Below are 17655 nucleotides of genomic sequence, written 5' to 3'. Positions count from 1 at the left end.
ATTGTTATGCTAATTTAGGATTTAATTTTTTAATGTGGTTTTATCATTAAATGAACACAACTTGGACTATGTTGAGGATGAACGGATTTGAACAGGTTTGTCCTGAAGAGGTCTGAGTACTTTGGTGACTGTGGTCTTTTTCTTCCAGTCGATCATACCAGGGTTGTTCTACATGACGGTGACCCCAACGAGCCTGTGTCCGATTACATCAATGCAAATATTATCATGGTAAACTTAGCTCTTCACAGCGTCTTCTGACCATACATATTTTTATTTTTTATTTTAAATCCTTTCTTCTGTCCTAAAAGCAACTTTCAAATGTTGGACGGATTTTCTTCTTAAATTTCTAGCCTGAATTTGAAACCAAGTGCAACAATTCAAAGCCCAAAAAGAGTTATATTGCTACACAAGGCTGTCTGCAAAATACGGTGAATGACTTTTGGCGTATGGTGTTTCAAGAGAACTCCCGAGTGATTGTCATGACAACGAAAGAAGTGGAGAGAGGAAAGGTATATTAAATACTTTTCTGATAAAATATTTTAAAATGATTGCTCACGTCAGGTTGACCATGTTAAGAATTGAATAAACAAGTTAAGCTGAAGCTAACCGACCCTCTGGAAAAAAGGACGTTGAGGAAATTTGATGATGATGTGCCTTGGTATAGTTTTCTTTAGGTTTCTTCTGCTTGGGGTTCATTGAGCTTCTTGGATCTGTGGATTTACATGTGTGGTGTTTTTTTCCAACACCACAGTGTGTAATCTGTTAGCCCTATTCAGTGTGTATTTTTCATTCAGATATTGTCCATTTCACCTCTAGAAGTTTTATTAAGGTCTTTTTAATATCTTCTTTTCTTAAAAAAAAATATTTTAATTGATTTTCTACAGAGAGGAAGGGAGAGAGATAGAGAGTTAGAAACATCGATGAGAGAGAAACATCGATCAGCTGCCTCCTGCACACCTCCCACTGGGGATGTGCCTGCAACCAAGGTACATGCCCTTGACTGGAATCGAACCCGGGACCTTTCAGTCTGCAGGCCGACACTCTATCCACTGAGCCAAACTGGCTAGGGCAAATATCTTCTTTTATACTTGTGCATCATCCCCTATACCTTTGAACACATAGAATACATTTATAATAACTTTTAACGTTCTTATTACTAATCCTATTACACGTTATTTCATTTTTCTGGTTTTTCAATTGTTTAAGGTGGGAGGGCAAATCCAGCTGTTACTCCGGTGTATCCAGAAACAGTGGTTGAAAAGGGAGTGTAAGAAGGGCCTGCCTGGTGCTTTCAGGTGATTAGAGTACTAGTAAACCAACAGTGATTTCCCTGGTCACATAAACTTACTGTTCATGACTTTTAAGCATTTAGAAAGTAATTTGAATGACCTGAACAATACATTCAATTAAATATTCAAGCACAGTTATTACTAAAGTTGCCTTTATCACCATCCCTTGTCCATCCACTTTAGTCCCCTCCTCCAACATAAACCCTGTTTGATGTGTATTATTCTACACTCTTCTTGGCGTTTACATATGTATAGGTATTAAAGGCATTGCTATCGGCATTACATACCTATATTTACATATTTATGCCTTTACCTACATATATGTACCTATAGAAGTATATAGTACTATTTTCTGAAAAATACTATATGAAAAAGTGCTTTCATACTGTAACTTTATTGTGCATCTTGGGTATTTCTCCCACTAAATACATGTTCTAACTTCTGTCTCAGTAATTGCATGACATTTCATGGTGTATATTTATCATAATTTATTTAACCATCGTGTGCAGGGCATGTAAGTGTTCAGTTTTTCTAAATAGTGCCGAAGTGAACAGTCTTATTCTTGCTTCTGTGTCTATGTGGCAAGTGTTTCTCTAGGATAGATGTCGGGAATTGCTAGGTCATAGGGTGTGCATGTTGAAAATTTATGTAGGTTCTGCCAAACTGCCTTCCAGAGTGGTTTCCCAGTGTGCACGCTCCCCAGCTGCGCATGCCTAGCAGCCATCTCCTCACACTCTTCATGACACTTCAGGTGTTCAGAAATTGTAACATCCACCCTCACAGAGAAGCAGACAGATCTCATTGAGTGATAGCTGTGTGTTAGCCAAAGCCAGTCTGTCCACGCAGCTTTCTTAGTTTGGAAAAGTTCTGTGTTTGTGTTTGTGTTCTAGGCAAAGTGTGTTTTTAGACATACTTGATTTGGCTTCAATAAAAGCTGCATGGAATGAGGCAGTCATACCTGTAAGTTAAACATAAGACAGATGGGCGATTTTGGATTTTAGCCCTCTTACTGTAATTTTCTTGTAGTTGTGAAGGGCAGTGTGATTGGATAAGATTTTCATTGTTGTACTAGTGGTTGATATGCGTCTGAAGATCTTTGAGGCCTGATCTGGTCTTTGTGAAACAAAGGTCTCCTGCAGTAACATTAGCTGTTCTTGAATTAATGGACGAGTTAAGGCATCTTCATAGTTCCCGCTTCAGGTGAGTGTCACCTGCCCTCAGTATGGAAAGGAAAGCTGAACTCCCTTGAACCCCTTTTCTATGTGTTGCCCGATGAGAGTTATAGGAGGCCACCTGTTTCTCAGAGGACTTGAGGGTGTAAAGACAGGATGCTCGTATCCCTTCAGAAGGATCATTATTGTCTCTTTCAGATGAGCTGCCAGAGGCTCCTACAGCAGACACTGGGCCCGATCACTGCCTCCTCCTCACTTCTTCATCCCAGCCCGCGCCTGCCTTCCTGTTCTTCCCCTTCACTTCGTGGGTGGAGAGGGTGACATGAGGGCTTTTATTCTCTCCACAGGCCTCCTGACACCCTGCTGTCTCAGCATCATCCCTGCTACCCGAACAGAATAAAAGCCAGACTGGATTCCTTTGGATCCCTGGGCTTGAATTTCAAAACTAAAGTATTAGCCCTCACAGTTTAGAGATTTTGTGTCAAGGTGTACATCAGAGTTTGGAAAAGTGGGAAGTGGGCTGTAGTACTTCACAGCTATTTAAAGTGAGCCAAAATGTTTTTAGAGTTACGATTTAATTTTATGTTCTCTTGAGCGACAGCAGTCCTCAAATTGATTAGCCAGTAACAGCCTTGAGTACAATTAATATTAAAGGTGTTCATTTGGGGAAAATGGTATTAAATCTGTCACAGGGTATTTAGATCTATAAAACACTGGAGGGAAAGCCGAATTCAAAATAATAATAAATCAATGACCCCAAGCTGTGCCAAGCAAAAAAGTGGCACCATTCATTAAATTCGTTGAATGTTCCTCCTACCATGTTTTTCTTTTCTGTAATTGACCATTGACTGTGGGGGGCTAGTCTGCAGCTGCTCTGATACGTCCCTTTTTATAACTGGGAATTTCTCCATTTTCCTAAAATACAAGGAAATTGTCTTTTGCTGATATTTGTGTCTGGTTGTGGAAAGGAAGTAGCATCGGTGACCCTGCCCAGAAAAAAGACCCCAAAACACAACATCATTATTTACTCAGGGCACATATATATACAGACTCCTCTCTCATGGAGCGGAGTGTCTTCCTCTTTGGCAGCAAGAATGGTTTCTTGGTGCTATATTTTCCCATCTGCCTGCTCTGAAGCCAGCAGCTCTTGCAGGCTTGGCGTTCCCAGGCACCCAGTTAAGTGAAGGTGACGTGTGCAGTAGGTAGCAAATGGGTCTGGATATAGAAAAAGCAGCTGGTTCAAAACCCTGGCGGCTGCCTTGCTGTGCTGGAGGTATTCACACTTGGGTTAGATAAGGCGCAGAACCCTCCTACACAGGGGTGGAAATGAACCAGACGGTCTGGCTTGTTGGGCAGCTCATCCACCTCCAGAGTCCTTGCTTGCCTCCCCTGCGGAGCGGCTGGCAGATCTCTAGAATTCAAATCTCAGTGGTTGCTAGACAGCACCCTCAACCTGGCATTTCCTCTCTTTGCATCTTTTGAGTCTTTTTTTTTTTTAATATATTTTTATTGGTTTCAGAGAGAGAAACATTAATGATTGATAAGAGAGAATCATTGATCGGCTGCCTCCTGCACGCCTCACATTGGGGATTGAGCCCACAAACCCAGGCATATGACCTGACTGGGAATGGAACCGCGACTTTCTGGTTCATAGGTTGATGTTCAACCGCTAAGCTGCCCCGGCTGGGCACATCTTTGATTCTTTAGAATTAAATAAACAAGCATAGACTATCCTTTGACCTGAGTGTTGGATGGGACAGCTCTGCACACATGGCCTTTTCTTTCCCCTCCTCCCTGGTTCTCCAAGTCCCTGCTTTCTAATTGGAACTCTTCTCTCCTTTTCTTTGGAAATCCAACAGTTCAATGATGGAAAGGCCATTCTCCAGATTAGTGGTTGTTAAGCAAAACTTGGACATTTGCTTTCTGCTGGTTCACAGACATTAACTGTCTTTTTATATCTCTTCCCTTCCAGAGTAAATGTGTCAAATACTGGCCCGATGAGTTTGCTTTGAAAGAATATGGGGTCATGCGTGTTAGGAACGTCAAAGAAAGCGCCGCTCATGACTATACGTTAAGAGAACTTAAACTGTCAAAGGTTGGACAAGTAAGTATATTGTCGTATTTTAGAGACTTTGGGAACTGTTTATGATACGCAACCCAGGGTCATGCAGTTACAATCATTCATCCATTCATTCACTCATTGGTTCAGCAGCCATTTGTTGAATGCCTTCTATGTGCCAGGTACTCTCGAGGCACTGCTGGTACATTGCAGACAAGACCTACAGCCTTTGCTCTCCCAGAGCTTAGAGATAGAAGTTTAAAATTTAAATGAGCAACTAAGTTTTCTGATTGTGCCGACTGCAAAGGCACAGGGTGGCATGCTATAGAGTGAGTGGGTACTTGAGATGGAGTACACAGGGAGGGCTTCTCTGAGGGAGTGTCACTTGAGCTGAGACCTGAAGGTGGAGGAGTCTGGAATCTAGAGTTCAGAGAAGAGGGTCCCAAGCACAGGGAGCAGCAAGTGCAAAGGTCCTGAGGCCTATTTAGTGATCAGATTTCACGGCATCAGATTTTAACTGCATATAGTTCAGGTTTGTCCCTGGACTGACTGACTTTAGATGGCATGGTTAGGTTTGGATTTATTTAATTGGATGGTTAGAGAGGGGCTTTCTTATTCAAGGCCTTTGGGGATACAAAGCTTAATGAAACAGTCTTTGTCTTTAAGGAATTGTGATCACATAGCAGGAAGAAACCACATGTACAAGTAGCCGTACTCGAGAGCAGACACAGGCCATCCCACACATCTGAGGTGCCATGGTGTTGCCAAGGCTGGGCTTCCTTCCAGCTAGGGCACCAGGGAGACAGTCTCAGAAGAGGTTGGGCCCTTAAGGATGGGGATTCCGTGCGAGATGAATTCCCAGACAGAGGTGCCATTGTGAGCCACGGCATTGAAGTGCAAACTGCAGGAAAGTGGGGTTTATGGGGAACGAAGGCACTTGGGAATCTAGGGGATAAACTTGTGTTGAGACAGGTTGGGACCAAGTCGGGGCCGAGTCTTAGCACTATGTTGAGAAGTGTGAACTTTATTTATTAGTTGTCATAGAACCTGTGACTGTTCTCAGCCGAGTGAACACATGCAGAATGGAGTGCCAGGAAGGTGTCTGGTAGCGGGGCAGTGGGAGAGGGGTTGGATGGGTGATCCCGATGGTCGGGAGGCCTGTTCAGAGCCTCTGCAATGGTCTGGGTCTAATGGCCTTCTCTCTACATCTCCCAGAGACGCCAGCAGTTGTTTTGCTTGTTGTTCCCTTCTTAGTCCTTCCTATGGAAATGCACATTTTGTTAAAATGCCAGAACAAACTCTGCAAGAAAAGCCATGGATGTGAAAGAGTCCTAGGCATGAAGTCTGCAGGGCGAGGGGGTAGTTTGGCTATTATTGGAGGAGGAGGAAGAATTAGAGACATCTTAGGGTTTTGAGCCCGAGTGGACAGTGGGCTATGGCAAGAAATCCAGTAAATTTCTGGGCAGTGCTGAGTGCCCCAATGAGGTGGTGAATGTGAATATTTATGACACCAATTACCTGGTTGTGTGACTTTCCTCCATGGACACTCTACCCTGTTTCTCCCATACAAATAGAGGAAGTGGGTGGTTGTGTCTGTCCGGTCTGGGGGGCTTTGCCTGGGGTCACAGTGTATGGAGAGGGTGTGTGATGGAGAGTGATTGTCAGGATAGTGTGTGGAATCTGAGCAGGGGCTCAGTGAAGCGCCTGGAGGTGGGGCTAAAGTGGGTTGGAAACCTCAGAGATTGTGGTCCAGGATGGATGCTGGGACTTCTGATGTCAGTGGGCGTGCAGTTCAGATGGTGGCCGAGAGGAGCTGGGAAACGGCAGCTGTCGAGCAGAAATGCGAGCGAGATTTAGAAGACATTGGACAAGGATTCCAAATGGGGTTTTCTTCAATTTTAGTGATAAACCATCCATCTTGTATCAGAGATTTTTGAGCAGCAGGTATGGGAAGGGTTGGTGTTTGGGTTTTTGTGCTGCACCTCTGATGCAGGTGGTGACACAGGACCCATCATTTCTCCAGAATTGCTGGTCACCTATTATCTGCTTTTTATATAACACGTTACATATTTTCTAACGTGCTGTCACATCATTTCATTTAAGCCTCCTAACTGCCTGGGAAGGAGAAGTTGGGGCAGGGACCTGAGGGGCCTTTATCAAGGAGGAGCATGGATGAGTAGGGAGCTGGTCTCTCTCATTCCCCAACTGTCCTTCCTGCAACTGTGTCGCCCCTTGATTTTTAGCTAACCAGTAACATCCAGAAAAATCTTTTTCGTGATGTCAGCAAATTAAATGCACATCATTCAAGAAAAGATCCTAATTGTGGTTCAGATTCTGGTTGTGGACACTGGTCTAGTTACTCTGTCCTTGTTTTTAAATCCCCTTTTAAAATGTCACTTAGCTTGGATTGTCTCCAGATCCAGAAGGAGATGTAACGATGAATAGTGCTGCTCAGTGACTTCACCCGGGTGGACCCCGCACGTGATGCTTTTGCGTGTTTTGCAGTCTTGGGACCATGGTTGACCTTAATTAGTGATCACTGTCCTTAGAGGAGCCCACATGCTGAGTCTCCTCCCATCTGCAGAGCAGTGGCTGTGTGTTTAGTTGCTCCTGTTTAATCCTCACAGTGGTATGAGAGAGGGATTATTGTTCCTATTTGCAAAGGAAGAAATTGAGGCCTAGAGCTGTCCAGTCACTACAGTGTGTGTGCATGCTGGGATTTTGGCCTAAATCCAGCCATCTGATTGCAAAGCCTGACTTCTTATCTATTTTGTACTTGACAGAAGAAATGCAAATATTATGATATTATAATAAAAATGTGTGGTTGGGGGAGGGGAGAAGGGTTAGGTACAAAAGAACAAAGAGGAACGAGTGACTTGAGGAAGGAGAGCCCCAGGGCCCCACGACCTCAGTGGCCTCCTGGGTTGAGCTGCTCTTGGACGAGGCTGATCAGGGAGGAATGCTCGCTGCTGTTGATTTAGATTGGCGTTTCCTCAAGGACAGATTGCCGCACTAGACATCTGGGTTCTGTGACCAAGGCCAAGAGTTGACTCCGGGGTTGCTCAGCCCAATCCAAGAGGAGGAGCAATCTGGAAAACTGACAAGGACCTTCAAATGGAGTGGGAGGGGCTTCGTGCTGACCGGCGCGACTGGCTCACATGGGATCTGAGAAAGATCAAAATCAGGCAATGCCGCAATCCCTTGATTTATTTAATTCTTTTCTGGTTTTTCTTGGCTCTACTCCAGGGGAATACGGAGAGAACGGTCTGGCAATACCACTTTCGGACCTGGCCTGACCACGGCGTGCCCAGTGACCCCGGGGGTGTGCTGGACTTCCTGGAGGAGGTGCACCATAAGCAGGAGAGCATCATGGATGCGGGGCCAGTGGTGGTGCACTGCAGGTGACCAGCTCTCCCACCCTCGTCCACAGCCTGTCTCGGCTCCTAACGCCCAGGGCTTTTTTAACCTACCCACCCCCAGCTGTCTAACCGTGGGAAAAATTTAATCTCTTTTTGAGGCATGGATAAACTGCATTAAGGAACACTTTGACCCCAAAGTCTATTTCTTGTAGATCCTCCAGGACTGCTGGGTACTGGGAATGGTGGTACAGGGGTGGGGAACACAGTCTTTATTCTCAAGGAGCTCCTAGTCTGGTAATGTTTGCTTGGTTTTCTTTTTTAATAGGGTAATTTAGGGTTCATTTCTTCTATTTTACCAAGAAATGACATATATTCCCCCCCCCCCCCCCAATAATATACTTTTTTGCTTCAAAAGGTTAGGACTGCTGCTCACCCAGGCTTCTGGAAGCCAGTTCTGTGGCCTCTGCCCCAGAGTTTGCAGGCTTCTGGTGCCTAAGTTCGGGCTTCATGGTTATTCTGGGGAAAGCTTGGTTTCCTAAATCTCATTCATGTGTTGGGCAAGTAGATGTGTATGAAACTTTACTCAATTTTTTAAAAGCTCTGGGGCTAATGTTTTTCACACACAACTCACATTTGATCCTCACAACAACCCTATAAGGTATGTACTGTTATCCCCACTTCACAGATGAGGAAACTGAGGATCAGGGACGTTAAAAGATTTTGCCCAGGCACATTGTGCTGGAGAAGCTGGGCTCCGAGTGCAGGTTGGACTCACTCCAAAGCCCTGTGCTCTTAGCAAATATATTTCCCAATATAAATAGACAATCTTATAAATACTCCCAAGAGCAGATATTGGTTCTATTCATATTAATAGCGTGGTTTTGAGTATAAAACTTCCGTGAATGACTTCATTGTCATTGCTGCTTGTCCTCTGCCCACAGCGCTGGAATTGGCCGGACAGGGACGTTCATTGTGATTGATATCCTTATTGACATCATCAGAGAGAAAGGTAGGTCAACTGGAGGGCAAGAGGCTACAGTTCCTGTTTTTAGTTTATGGTCAGAAAGTGCTAGTGAAAATAGCCTGGGGAAGAAAATTTGAATGTTAAAAATCTTCACAGAAATCTGGGCTGAAGACTCCAACTTTCAATACATTTGCCAGAGAACAGAAGTGATGCTGTTTGAGCATTTGGCGTAAAATGCAGCCCAGGATCTGCGGATCCCAGTGTGATCTTTTGTTGAATATGCAGTGGTGGTCTCTACCCAGCCACCTACTTACTCTTCGCTGATGGGGTGGAGTTGGAAAGTGGGGGAACCCTACCTCTGACACGTTATCATGTAGTCGTCCGGGATCATTGGTATTGATCAGAGGCCAGTGCTGTAGCCCTTGGAACGTGCTTGGTCAGAACATTAAAGACTTAAATGTGCTTTATGTCTGAGTCTGCTAACCGTGGGGCATTAACCTCTTGATCCTGGCTCTGCATCTTCTCCTGATGGCTTCGTGTGCTTGCTTTGTAGGTGTCGACTGTGACATTGATGTTCCCAAAACGATTCAGATGGTGCGATCTCAGAGGTCAGGGATGGTCCAGACAGAAGCACAGTACCGGTTCATCTATATGGCCGTCCAGCATTATATTGAAACACTACAACGCAGGATTGAAGAAGAACAGGTACCGAGCCTGGACAGCCTGGCACTCGGACTTTCATTTTCTTTTCTGGGCAGCTGGCAAATGCTCTCCTTTTTTAAAAAATATATTTTTTATTGATTTCAGAGAGGAATGGAGAGGGGGAGAGAGATAGAAACATCAATAATGAGAGAGAATCATTGATCGGCTGCCTCCTGCACGCCCCACCCTGGGGATTGAGCCTGCAATCCAGGCATGTGCCCTTGACTGGAATTGAACCTGGGACCTTTCAGTCCACAGGCTGATGCTCTATCCACTGAGCCAAACCAGCTAGAGCAAATGCTCTCCTTTTGATCAGGACAGGCTCTGATAGGAGACATTTCAAAAAAAAAGTGTTTGTTGATTTTAGGGAGGAGAGAGAAACATTGATCAGCTGCCTCCTGCACACCCCCTACATGCCCAGGAATTGAACCGGTGACCTTTTGGTGCATGGGATGATGCTCCACCAACTGAGCCACACTGGCCAGGGCAGAAGACTGTCTTTATTTGGGAATGGGAAATGATTCCCCCAACCAGGAAGGGCTTCTCTGAAAACTATTCCCTACTTCATGGCTCTGATTTTTCAGTCTGGAGGAGCTTGGGGAGGGGCCGCATGCTACCCTCCTGGCCTGGCAGCTTGGGGAAGTGCCACATAGGAAGGGGACGGTTTTCCCCAGCTCACATGGCATGCTTAGAACTTAAAGTCTCGATGTTTCCAGCCTGTTCCAGTTTAATCCAGACCATATTTATCCTGATTCCATCTCTTAAATGAATGCTTCACTCTTGATAGCATACGGTGGTTTGAACCACTAATTTGGTCGAGTTGGAATCGGTGAAATTTCAGTTTTAATAAGCATGCATAATGAAGAATGTGGCGCTGGAGCCTTTCCATTTGAAGCTATTCATAACAGACACAAAGCTGAGTTAATTAGGAATGAGCTGAGACGAGGGAAATGAGGAGACTGCTCTTTTGGGGAGCTATGCTTGTCTCCCTCCCCTCCCCCACCCCAGCCCCGTTGCTATGCTCAAAATAGGAACTAAGCTCTTTTCAAAATGGGACCGGCCACCTTTACTGAACAGTTTCTAGCCTAGCAGCACAAAGAATGGTCAGCCAGAGGCAACTAATTAGTTTGGTCGGTTCTCAGTTAACACCGGAAGACTCACTAGATTGTTTCATTGTAGAAAAACATCTTCAGAGACAGTGTATGTATAGAAGCGTAGGGTCAAATCATTAACAGCTACTGGTTTTGAACTTCCATGCTTTCAATCTGACTGTGTTATTGTAAGTGCTCTGAAATATGTAGATTGTTACTATAGGCTATTGTATATTTATCTTCCAGTTACACTTAATTTGGGTCAGGAAGGGTTAAAGCATAAAGTGGCTCAAAGTGAAGGATTCCCAATAAACAGAGGAAGTGCATCACTGTGGGTACAAAGCGGAAACTTTGGAAATGTCTTAAAGCACATAATGTACTCTTGGTGGGAGAAGCTTGGAAAAGCGCTCAATATTTCATTCAGAGGCTTTGGTTTTTATCCTTGTTTTGGAGAATTTAGGGACTTCCCTTCCCAGCTTTTTAAAAAAAACTATATTTTTATTGATTTCAGAGAGGAAGGGAGAGGAAGAGAGAGATAGAAACATCAATGATAAGAGAGAATCATTGATCTGCTGCCTCCTGCACACTCCACACTGGGGATCAAGCCTGCAACCCGGGCATGTGCCTGACCAGGAATGGAACCATGACCTCCTGGTTCATAGGTTGACACTCAGTCACTGAGCCACACCGGCCGGGCTTGAGTTTTTATAAGTGGTTCGTCTCACATTCTGCCATTTTGAAGTAGAGTTCTTTGTTAACTTCCATTCACAGTTAAATTTTTAAACAGCATGCATGATTCCCTCCACTCAGTGTTTCTTTCTCTCTCTCTGAAATGCCTTTTTTGCTTTTTTCTTCCCTTAAAAAAGTCATATCCTTATACATGCAATCTTCACCTTTCAGAAAAGCAAGAGGAAAGGTCACGAGTATACAAATATTAAATATTCCCTCACGGACCAGGCAGCTGGAGATCAGAGCCCCCTCCCGCCTTGCACCCCAACTCCATCCTGTGCGGAGTAAGTAGTAATGAAGGAAACTCTTTTCACCTGAACATAATTTTATAGACAAGCTTAAAAACTACAAGTCTTGACTGGCTTCAGCTGTTGGGTCTGGGCTGGGCTCTTGGAGGCTCGGTTCTGCCCTTGGGGACTGGCTTTGGCTATTGGGGTCTAGGTTGGGTTGTAGGGGCTAGTCTCAGCTCTTCAGCCCTTTGGGACTTAGATTTGGCTTAGTTCTCGGCTGGCCCATTCAGGGTAGACTAGGCTCTTTGGAGCTAGGCTCTGCCCTCTGGGACTGTCTTTAGCTATTTGTGACTGGGTTGGGGTCTTAGGGGCTCAGCTGGCTCTTCAGAACTAGTGCCAGCCATTTTGGGACTAGATTGGGCTCCTAAGCCTTGGCTGGTCTATTCCGGACTAGGTCCATTAAAGTCAAATTGAGCCGGCCATGGGGAAGTCCTGGTCTGCCTTAGAGGAAAGGACCCTTCAGTGAGCACACGTGGCCTGGGAGCCCGAGGTTGAAAGGGCTGCTGACTCTCCAGGAGGAGGTGCCTGTGGAAGTCACTCTGACACACTGAGGCTGGCTCCCTGGGGTCTGCTGGGAGAGGAGGTATCACTTAGGGGCGAGGCTAGGCTCTTCTGGTCCAGGCTGGGCTCTTGGGGCTAGGCTCTACAAAAAAAACCCCTAAAAATTAAAAAATACCAACCACCTACAAGTCTTTGTAGCACACATCTTTCATTGAATTGTTGGCCGGCCGATTTGTGAGTATATCAGTGGCTGCCTGAATTTGAATTTACCTGAATTGAAGTCTGATCACACACAAGTAGGATTACATGGGGTTGTGAGTATATCGAGGTGTGGTTCTTTTAGAAGAACCTCATTCTTCTTTTGATGGCATGGGATTTGTTGCAGAGGTGGACAGCACCCCCTTTGGTTTATTAAGAGTGTTTACTAAGTAAAAGTAAGTTAATTCACTACTAATGTGTCAACACAGTCCATAGTCAACAGAAGTCTGCTTGGTGTTTAAACCAGGGGCCAGCAAACTACAGCCCCCAGGCCAAATCCTGGCTGTGGCCTGTTTGAGTACAGTTCTCGAATGGGTTTTAAAGGGTTACTAACACGCACATGCACATGCACCAAGAATAATATATGACAGAGACTGCTTATGGCTTGCAGAGACTAAATTATTTACCCTGGTTCTTTATAGAAAAACTTTGCCAACTCCATGTTTAAACAAACACGATAGGAAAACAGGTTAAATTGATTATGTGAATGGCAGTTGTAATTATTATTTTCTATATATTCTAGCCATTCTCTGGTATAACATTTGCTTTTTCCCATTTAAGGGTTTTATTTCTATACGCTTCTGATGTGGATTTTTAAACCCCTGCTGACTTTAATACTCTCTATAAACATTTAAAATGGCATAGAAGAGGCTTGTATTTATATTTGCTTTCTATTTAATGTTGAAATGAAATTACATAGCAAAAATATGCTCTCCACCATGCTGTCTCTTCGCTCTATCTGCTTTTTTCTTTCCTACGGACTGACAGGGAAAGTTGGTATTTTAAATCGCCATCTGTAATAATTTGCAGTGGAACCAGCAGGTCTGGACTGAGTCCTTGCCAGGGAGCTTTCCCCCATGTGGGCCCAACAGAATCAGCTCTGACGACTCCCTTGTCACGAATGCCTGCCTATGACATAAACAGTTTCTCTCTCTCTGTTCTCGTCATTCCCTCGTAGGGCACACACCCAGGACACCCCGGCCCTCTCCTTGTTTCGTCTCCACACCCCTGGTTGGCACCCACAGCTGCTTGACTCCATGCTCTCTGGGACTGCTCTGCTCTCCCCTCCCTGCTCAGCAGACAGAGTCGGGGCTCTGATGCATTGGCCTCCATCCCAAGGCCCTAACCACCCTCTCACCTCCCACTGAGCTTCATGTTCAATGTTCCCCTTTCCGTAACCAGATTCTGGCCTGACTGCTCTTACACTTTCCCATCTTGGCACTCTTTTTTTTTTTTTTTTTTTCTAATTAAATCTTTATTGTTCAGATTATTACATTTGTTCCTTTTTTTTCCCCTCCCATAACTCCCCTCCTCCCAGTTCCCGCCCCACCCTCCGCCCTCACTCCCCACCCACTGTCCTCATCCATAGGTGCACGATTTTTGTCCAGTCTCTTCCCACATCTCCCACACCCCTTTCCCCCCCAAGAATAGTCAGTCCATTCCCTTTCTATGTCCCTGATTCTATTATAATCAACAGTTCATTCTGTTCATCAGATTATTTATTCACTTGATTCTTAGATTCACTTGTTGATAGATGCATATTTGTTGTTCATAATTTGTATCTTTACCTTTTTCTTCCTCTTCCTCTTCTTAAAGGATACCTTTCAGCATTTCATATAATATTGGTTTGGTGGTGATGAACTCCTTTAGCTTTTCCTTATCTGTGAAGCTCTTTATCTGACCTTCAATTCTGAATGATAGCTTTGCTGGATAAAGTAATCTTGGTTGTAGGTTCTTGGTATTCATCACTTTGAATATTTCTTGCCACTCCCTTCTGGCCTGCAAAGTTTCTGTTGAGAAATCAGCTGACAGTCGTATGGGTATTCCCTTGTAGGTAACTGAGTTACTTTCTCTTGCTGTTTTTAAGATTCTCTCTTTATCTTTTGCTCTTGGCATTTTAATTATGATGTGTCTTGGTGTGGTCCTCTTTGGATTCCTTTTGTTTGGGGTTCTCCGCGCTTCTTGGACCTGTAAGTCCATTTCTTTCACCAGGTGGGGGAAGTTTTCTGTCATTATTTCTTCAAATAGGTTTTCAATATCTTGCTCTCTCTCATCTTCTGGCACCCCTATAATTCTGATGTTGGTACGCTTGAAGCTGTCCCAGAGGCTCCTTACACTATCCTCGCATTTTTGGATTCTTTTTTCATTTTGCTTTTCCGGTTGGATGTTTTTTGCTTCCTCGCATTTCAAATCATTGACTTGATTCTTGCGCTCCTCTGGTCTGCTGTCGGGCGTCTGTATAATATTCGTTATTTCAGTCCGTGTGTGCTTACTTTCTAGTTGGTTCCCCAATATAAGATCGAGGGTCTTACTAGTTTTCGTATAGATCTCATTAAGTTTATCGGCAGCTTCTAAACAGTTCTTGAGAGACCTTAAAAGTGTGGTTCTGAACTCTATTTCTTCCATTGACAATTTTGTCCTGTTTCTTTGTCTCCGCATTTTGTTATGCTTCCTTGGTGCACCCCCTAGTGGTCTTTGTTCGCACTCTTATAGATAAATCTTGATTGTTGTAGCTAATTCCAGGGAGGGTTTGACCTCCAGGCCAAGTGGCTATGAGAATCCGCTGTGTCAGCAGTGAGAGAACTTCTGTCCTCTAGGGAGGTGCTAATCTAGCCTTTGCCTGAGGCTATCTGGCAAATGCCTCTGTGCAGGGCTTGGGCGGGGCGGGTCGCACAGGATCAACAGGGTGGGCCAGAGAGAGCAGTTATGGCGGCTCTCAGTCCTGTCCCAAGGGGCTCTGCCTCTCTGAGTCCCAGCACCCACTGCCAAGCTCGGAGAGAAAGCTGCCCTCGCTCTGACCGAAGCCAGACAGTCCCGCTTCTCCCGTTTGAGTCTGGGTCCCTAGAGACTTGCCCGGATCTGGAGCTCAGAGTCTGCGACTCCCTCCCGATTGAAAACAACAACCGCGCCCTCCACCGCCAGCCCGCTCCGCGCACTCCGCACCTCAGAATTTGACTTCAGCACTGCGCCTCCTCTGAGTGTCCGTATGCGTTTCTCTTTCCTCCTAGTTGTAGGACTTCCACTCAGCCAGCGTTCCTGTGGTTCTGGGTGATGTCCCTTCCATTTTTTGGTTTCACTTTTGAAGTAGTTGTTCAAAGCAGCAAACTCCGGCGTTAACCTATGCCGCCATCTTGGTTCTTCCCCCATCTTGGCACTCTTGCCCATTCAGATCCTTCTGGTTGAAGTGAGAACCCTTCCTTTCTCTTCTCTTCTCTTCTCTTCTCTTCTCTTCTCTTCTCTTCTCTTCTCTTCTCTTCTCTTCTCTTCTCTTCTCTCTCTCTCCGGTGCATGAATTTGTGCACATTGAAAGGAAATTAATTAGAAGAAATATTTTAATATCACTATTTGCCTTTTCTCTATAATAGAAGTGTCAACCAAATTCACGATCGACAATGACAGATCGAAACACATGCATGCGATTGGCCCCAGCGAGAGCTTTATATGTACAGTGGGGCCTTGACTTACGAGTTTAATTCGTTCCGAGACTGAGCTCGTTAAGGAGTTCATTAACTCAAATTACTCTATCAACTCAATGCAAAAAAAATCAGCCGAGAGACAGCTGGTATCTCAAAAAACTCGTTAGTCGGGACACTCGTAAGTCAAGGCCCCACTGTATCATGCATGTGTGAGTCAACTTAGCCTTTATATGTATAGAATAAACTTGCTTAGTTAGACCTGCTTTCTGATGTAGCTAAACTTTTCCATCCCAGTGAAGCACCCCAACTTCTCTTTCTGGTAATTGTCAGCAACCCAGCAGTAAATATCAACACAAAGCAGATTATTATTAAGGTCACACAGGAAGAACAAAGGGTAAAATATTTAACTGCAGCAGTGTTTGACTATATTCTGCACAGTGAGAAAATCTGAAGTCATTTTCAAGGTCCACCATTTCTTCTTTTCAGTCGGGTCAAGTTTCTAAGCTTTGTAAATCTCCATTTTCCGGCTAATGAAAAGAAAATAGGAATCCATGAGTCTCCTACCTACCTACTCCAGGACTTCTGTGAGGCTCAAATGAGATGAGGCCCGGGAAAATGCTTCTCTGACATTTGGTTACAGTGTGAAATGTTTCCACCTGGCTATAAAGCAAGGCGTGTTCCTGGGCTGAAGAAACTGCAAGGAGGCTAGCTGCTAGGGAGAGGAAGCTGGGTGTTGCTACGTGATGTCATTACCTGGATGGACACTTACATATTAGCCCTTTATATGTATAGATTTATTTGTAATCCTCACCTGAGGGTATTTTTCCATTGATTTTTAGGGAGAGTGAAAGAGAGGCAAAGTCAGAGAGAAACATAAATGGGAGAGAAACACATCGATTGGTTGCCTCCTGCATGAGCCCCAACCAGGGGCCAGGCTGGGAAGGAGCCTGCAACTGAGGTACATGCCCTTGACCGGGATCAAATCCAGGACCCTTTGGTTGAACAGGCCGACGCTCTATCCACTGAGCCAAACCGGATAGGGCGAGAACCATTCCTTCCTATGTGTACATGCCCTGCCCTCCTTCAAGGTCTAACTCAGAGTCCTCATTACACAGGCCTCCCTTGCTCTGCCCGCCTGGAAAACAATTCACTTTCCTCCAAGCCCCTGAGAGCAGAGGGGCTCGAGGGTCGTATTTCACTTGAATTTCACAGTTGCTTTGCTGTATATTTATGTCTTTTATCCTGTTCTAGAATGCCGGTTCCAGGGGCAGGAACTATATCCTCACTGTAGCTGGTCCCCAAAGATATACTGTGTGCCTTACCAATGTCATGTAAGCTTAAACCACATGGTTTGCATTTCTGTTAACGTCTCTTTTCTTTTGAGGATGAGAGAAGATAATGCTCGAGTCTATGAGAACGTGGGTCTGATGCAGCAGCAGAAGAGCTTCAGATGAGAAAACCCGCTGAAACTTCAGCACAGAAATAGGTAGGAAACGGCAAAGCTGTTGGTTCATTATTTTTGCCTTCCTGCCTTTAAAAAAAAATTTTTTTTTTTATTGATTTCAGGGAGGAAGGGAGAGGGGGATTGAGTCTGCAACCTGGGCATGTGCTCTGACCAGGAATTGAACTGTGACCTTCTGGTTCATAGATGGATACTCAACCATTGAGCCACACCGCTGGGCATCCCTGAACTTCTTTTTTCCAGGCTGGATGTATTTTAGAGTTCATTAAGCATTAAAAGCAAATGCAGAATTAATTCTGAGAAGGGCAAGGTTAGCATTTATTGTAGATAGATAGTTGATATTGGTGATGGGCAATGGTTGAT

At 44.7% G+C, this 17655-nt stretch overlaps 1 protein-coding gene across 2 annotated transcripts in view; it reads left to right on the top strand.

Moving 5' to 3' along the window:
* The window catches only part of PTPN11 (protein tyrosine phosphatase non-receptor type 11), a 56635-nt gene that overhangs the window by 31466 nt on the left and 7514 nt on the right, over positions 1 to 17655 (top strand). The window contains exons 8-15 of one of the 2 annotated variants that reach the window (XM_059676214.1): positions 149 to 228; positions 351 to 509; positions 4434 to 4565; positions 7767 to 7921; positions 8821 to 8888; positions 9397 to 9548; positions 11537 to 11649; positions 17215 to 17316. In XM_059676214.1, coding sequence (XP_059532197.1) covers positions 149 to 228; positions 351 to 509; positions 4434 to 4565; positions 7767 to 7921; positions 8821 to 8888; positions 9397 to 9548; positions 11537 to 11649; positions 17215 to 17284 — 929 coding nt within the window. In that variant the 3' untranslated portion in view covers positions 17285 to 17316. Of the gene's footprint in view, positions 1 to 148; positions 229 to 350; positions 510 to 4433; positions 4567 to 7755; positions 7922 to 8820; positions 8889 to 9396; positions 9549 to 11536; positions 11650 to 17214; positions 17317 to 17655 lie in introns of both variants that reach the window. The other variant, XM_059676213.1, reaches the window with a different exon arrangement.

This window comes from Myotis daubentonii, chromosome 19 (assembly GCF_963259705.1).
Source record: "Myotis daubentonii chromosome 19, mMyoDau2.1, whole genome shotgun sequence".
NCBI lineage: Eukaryota > Metazoa > Chordata > Mammalia > Chiroptera > Vespertilionidae > Myotis > Myotis daubentonii.
This window is presented reverse-complemented; position numbering and strand designations above follow the sequence as displayed.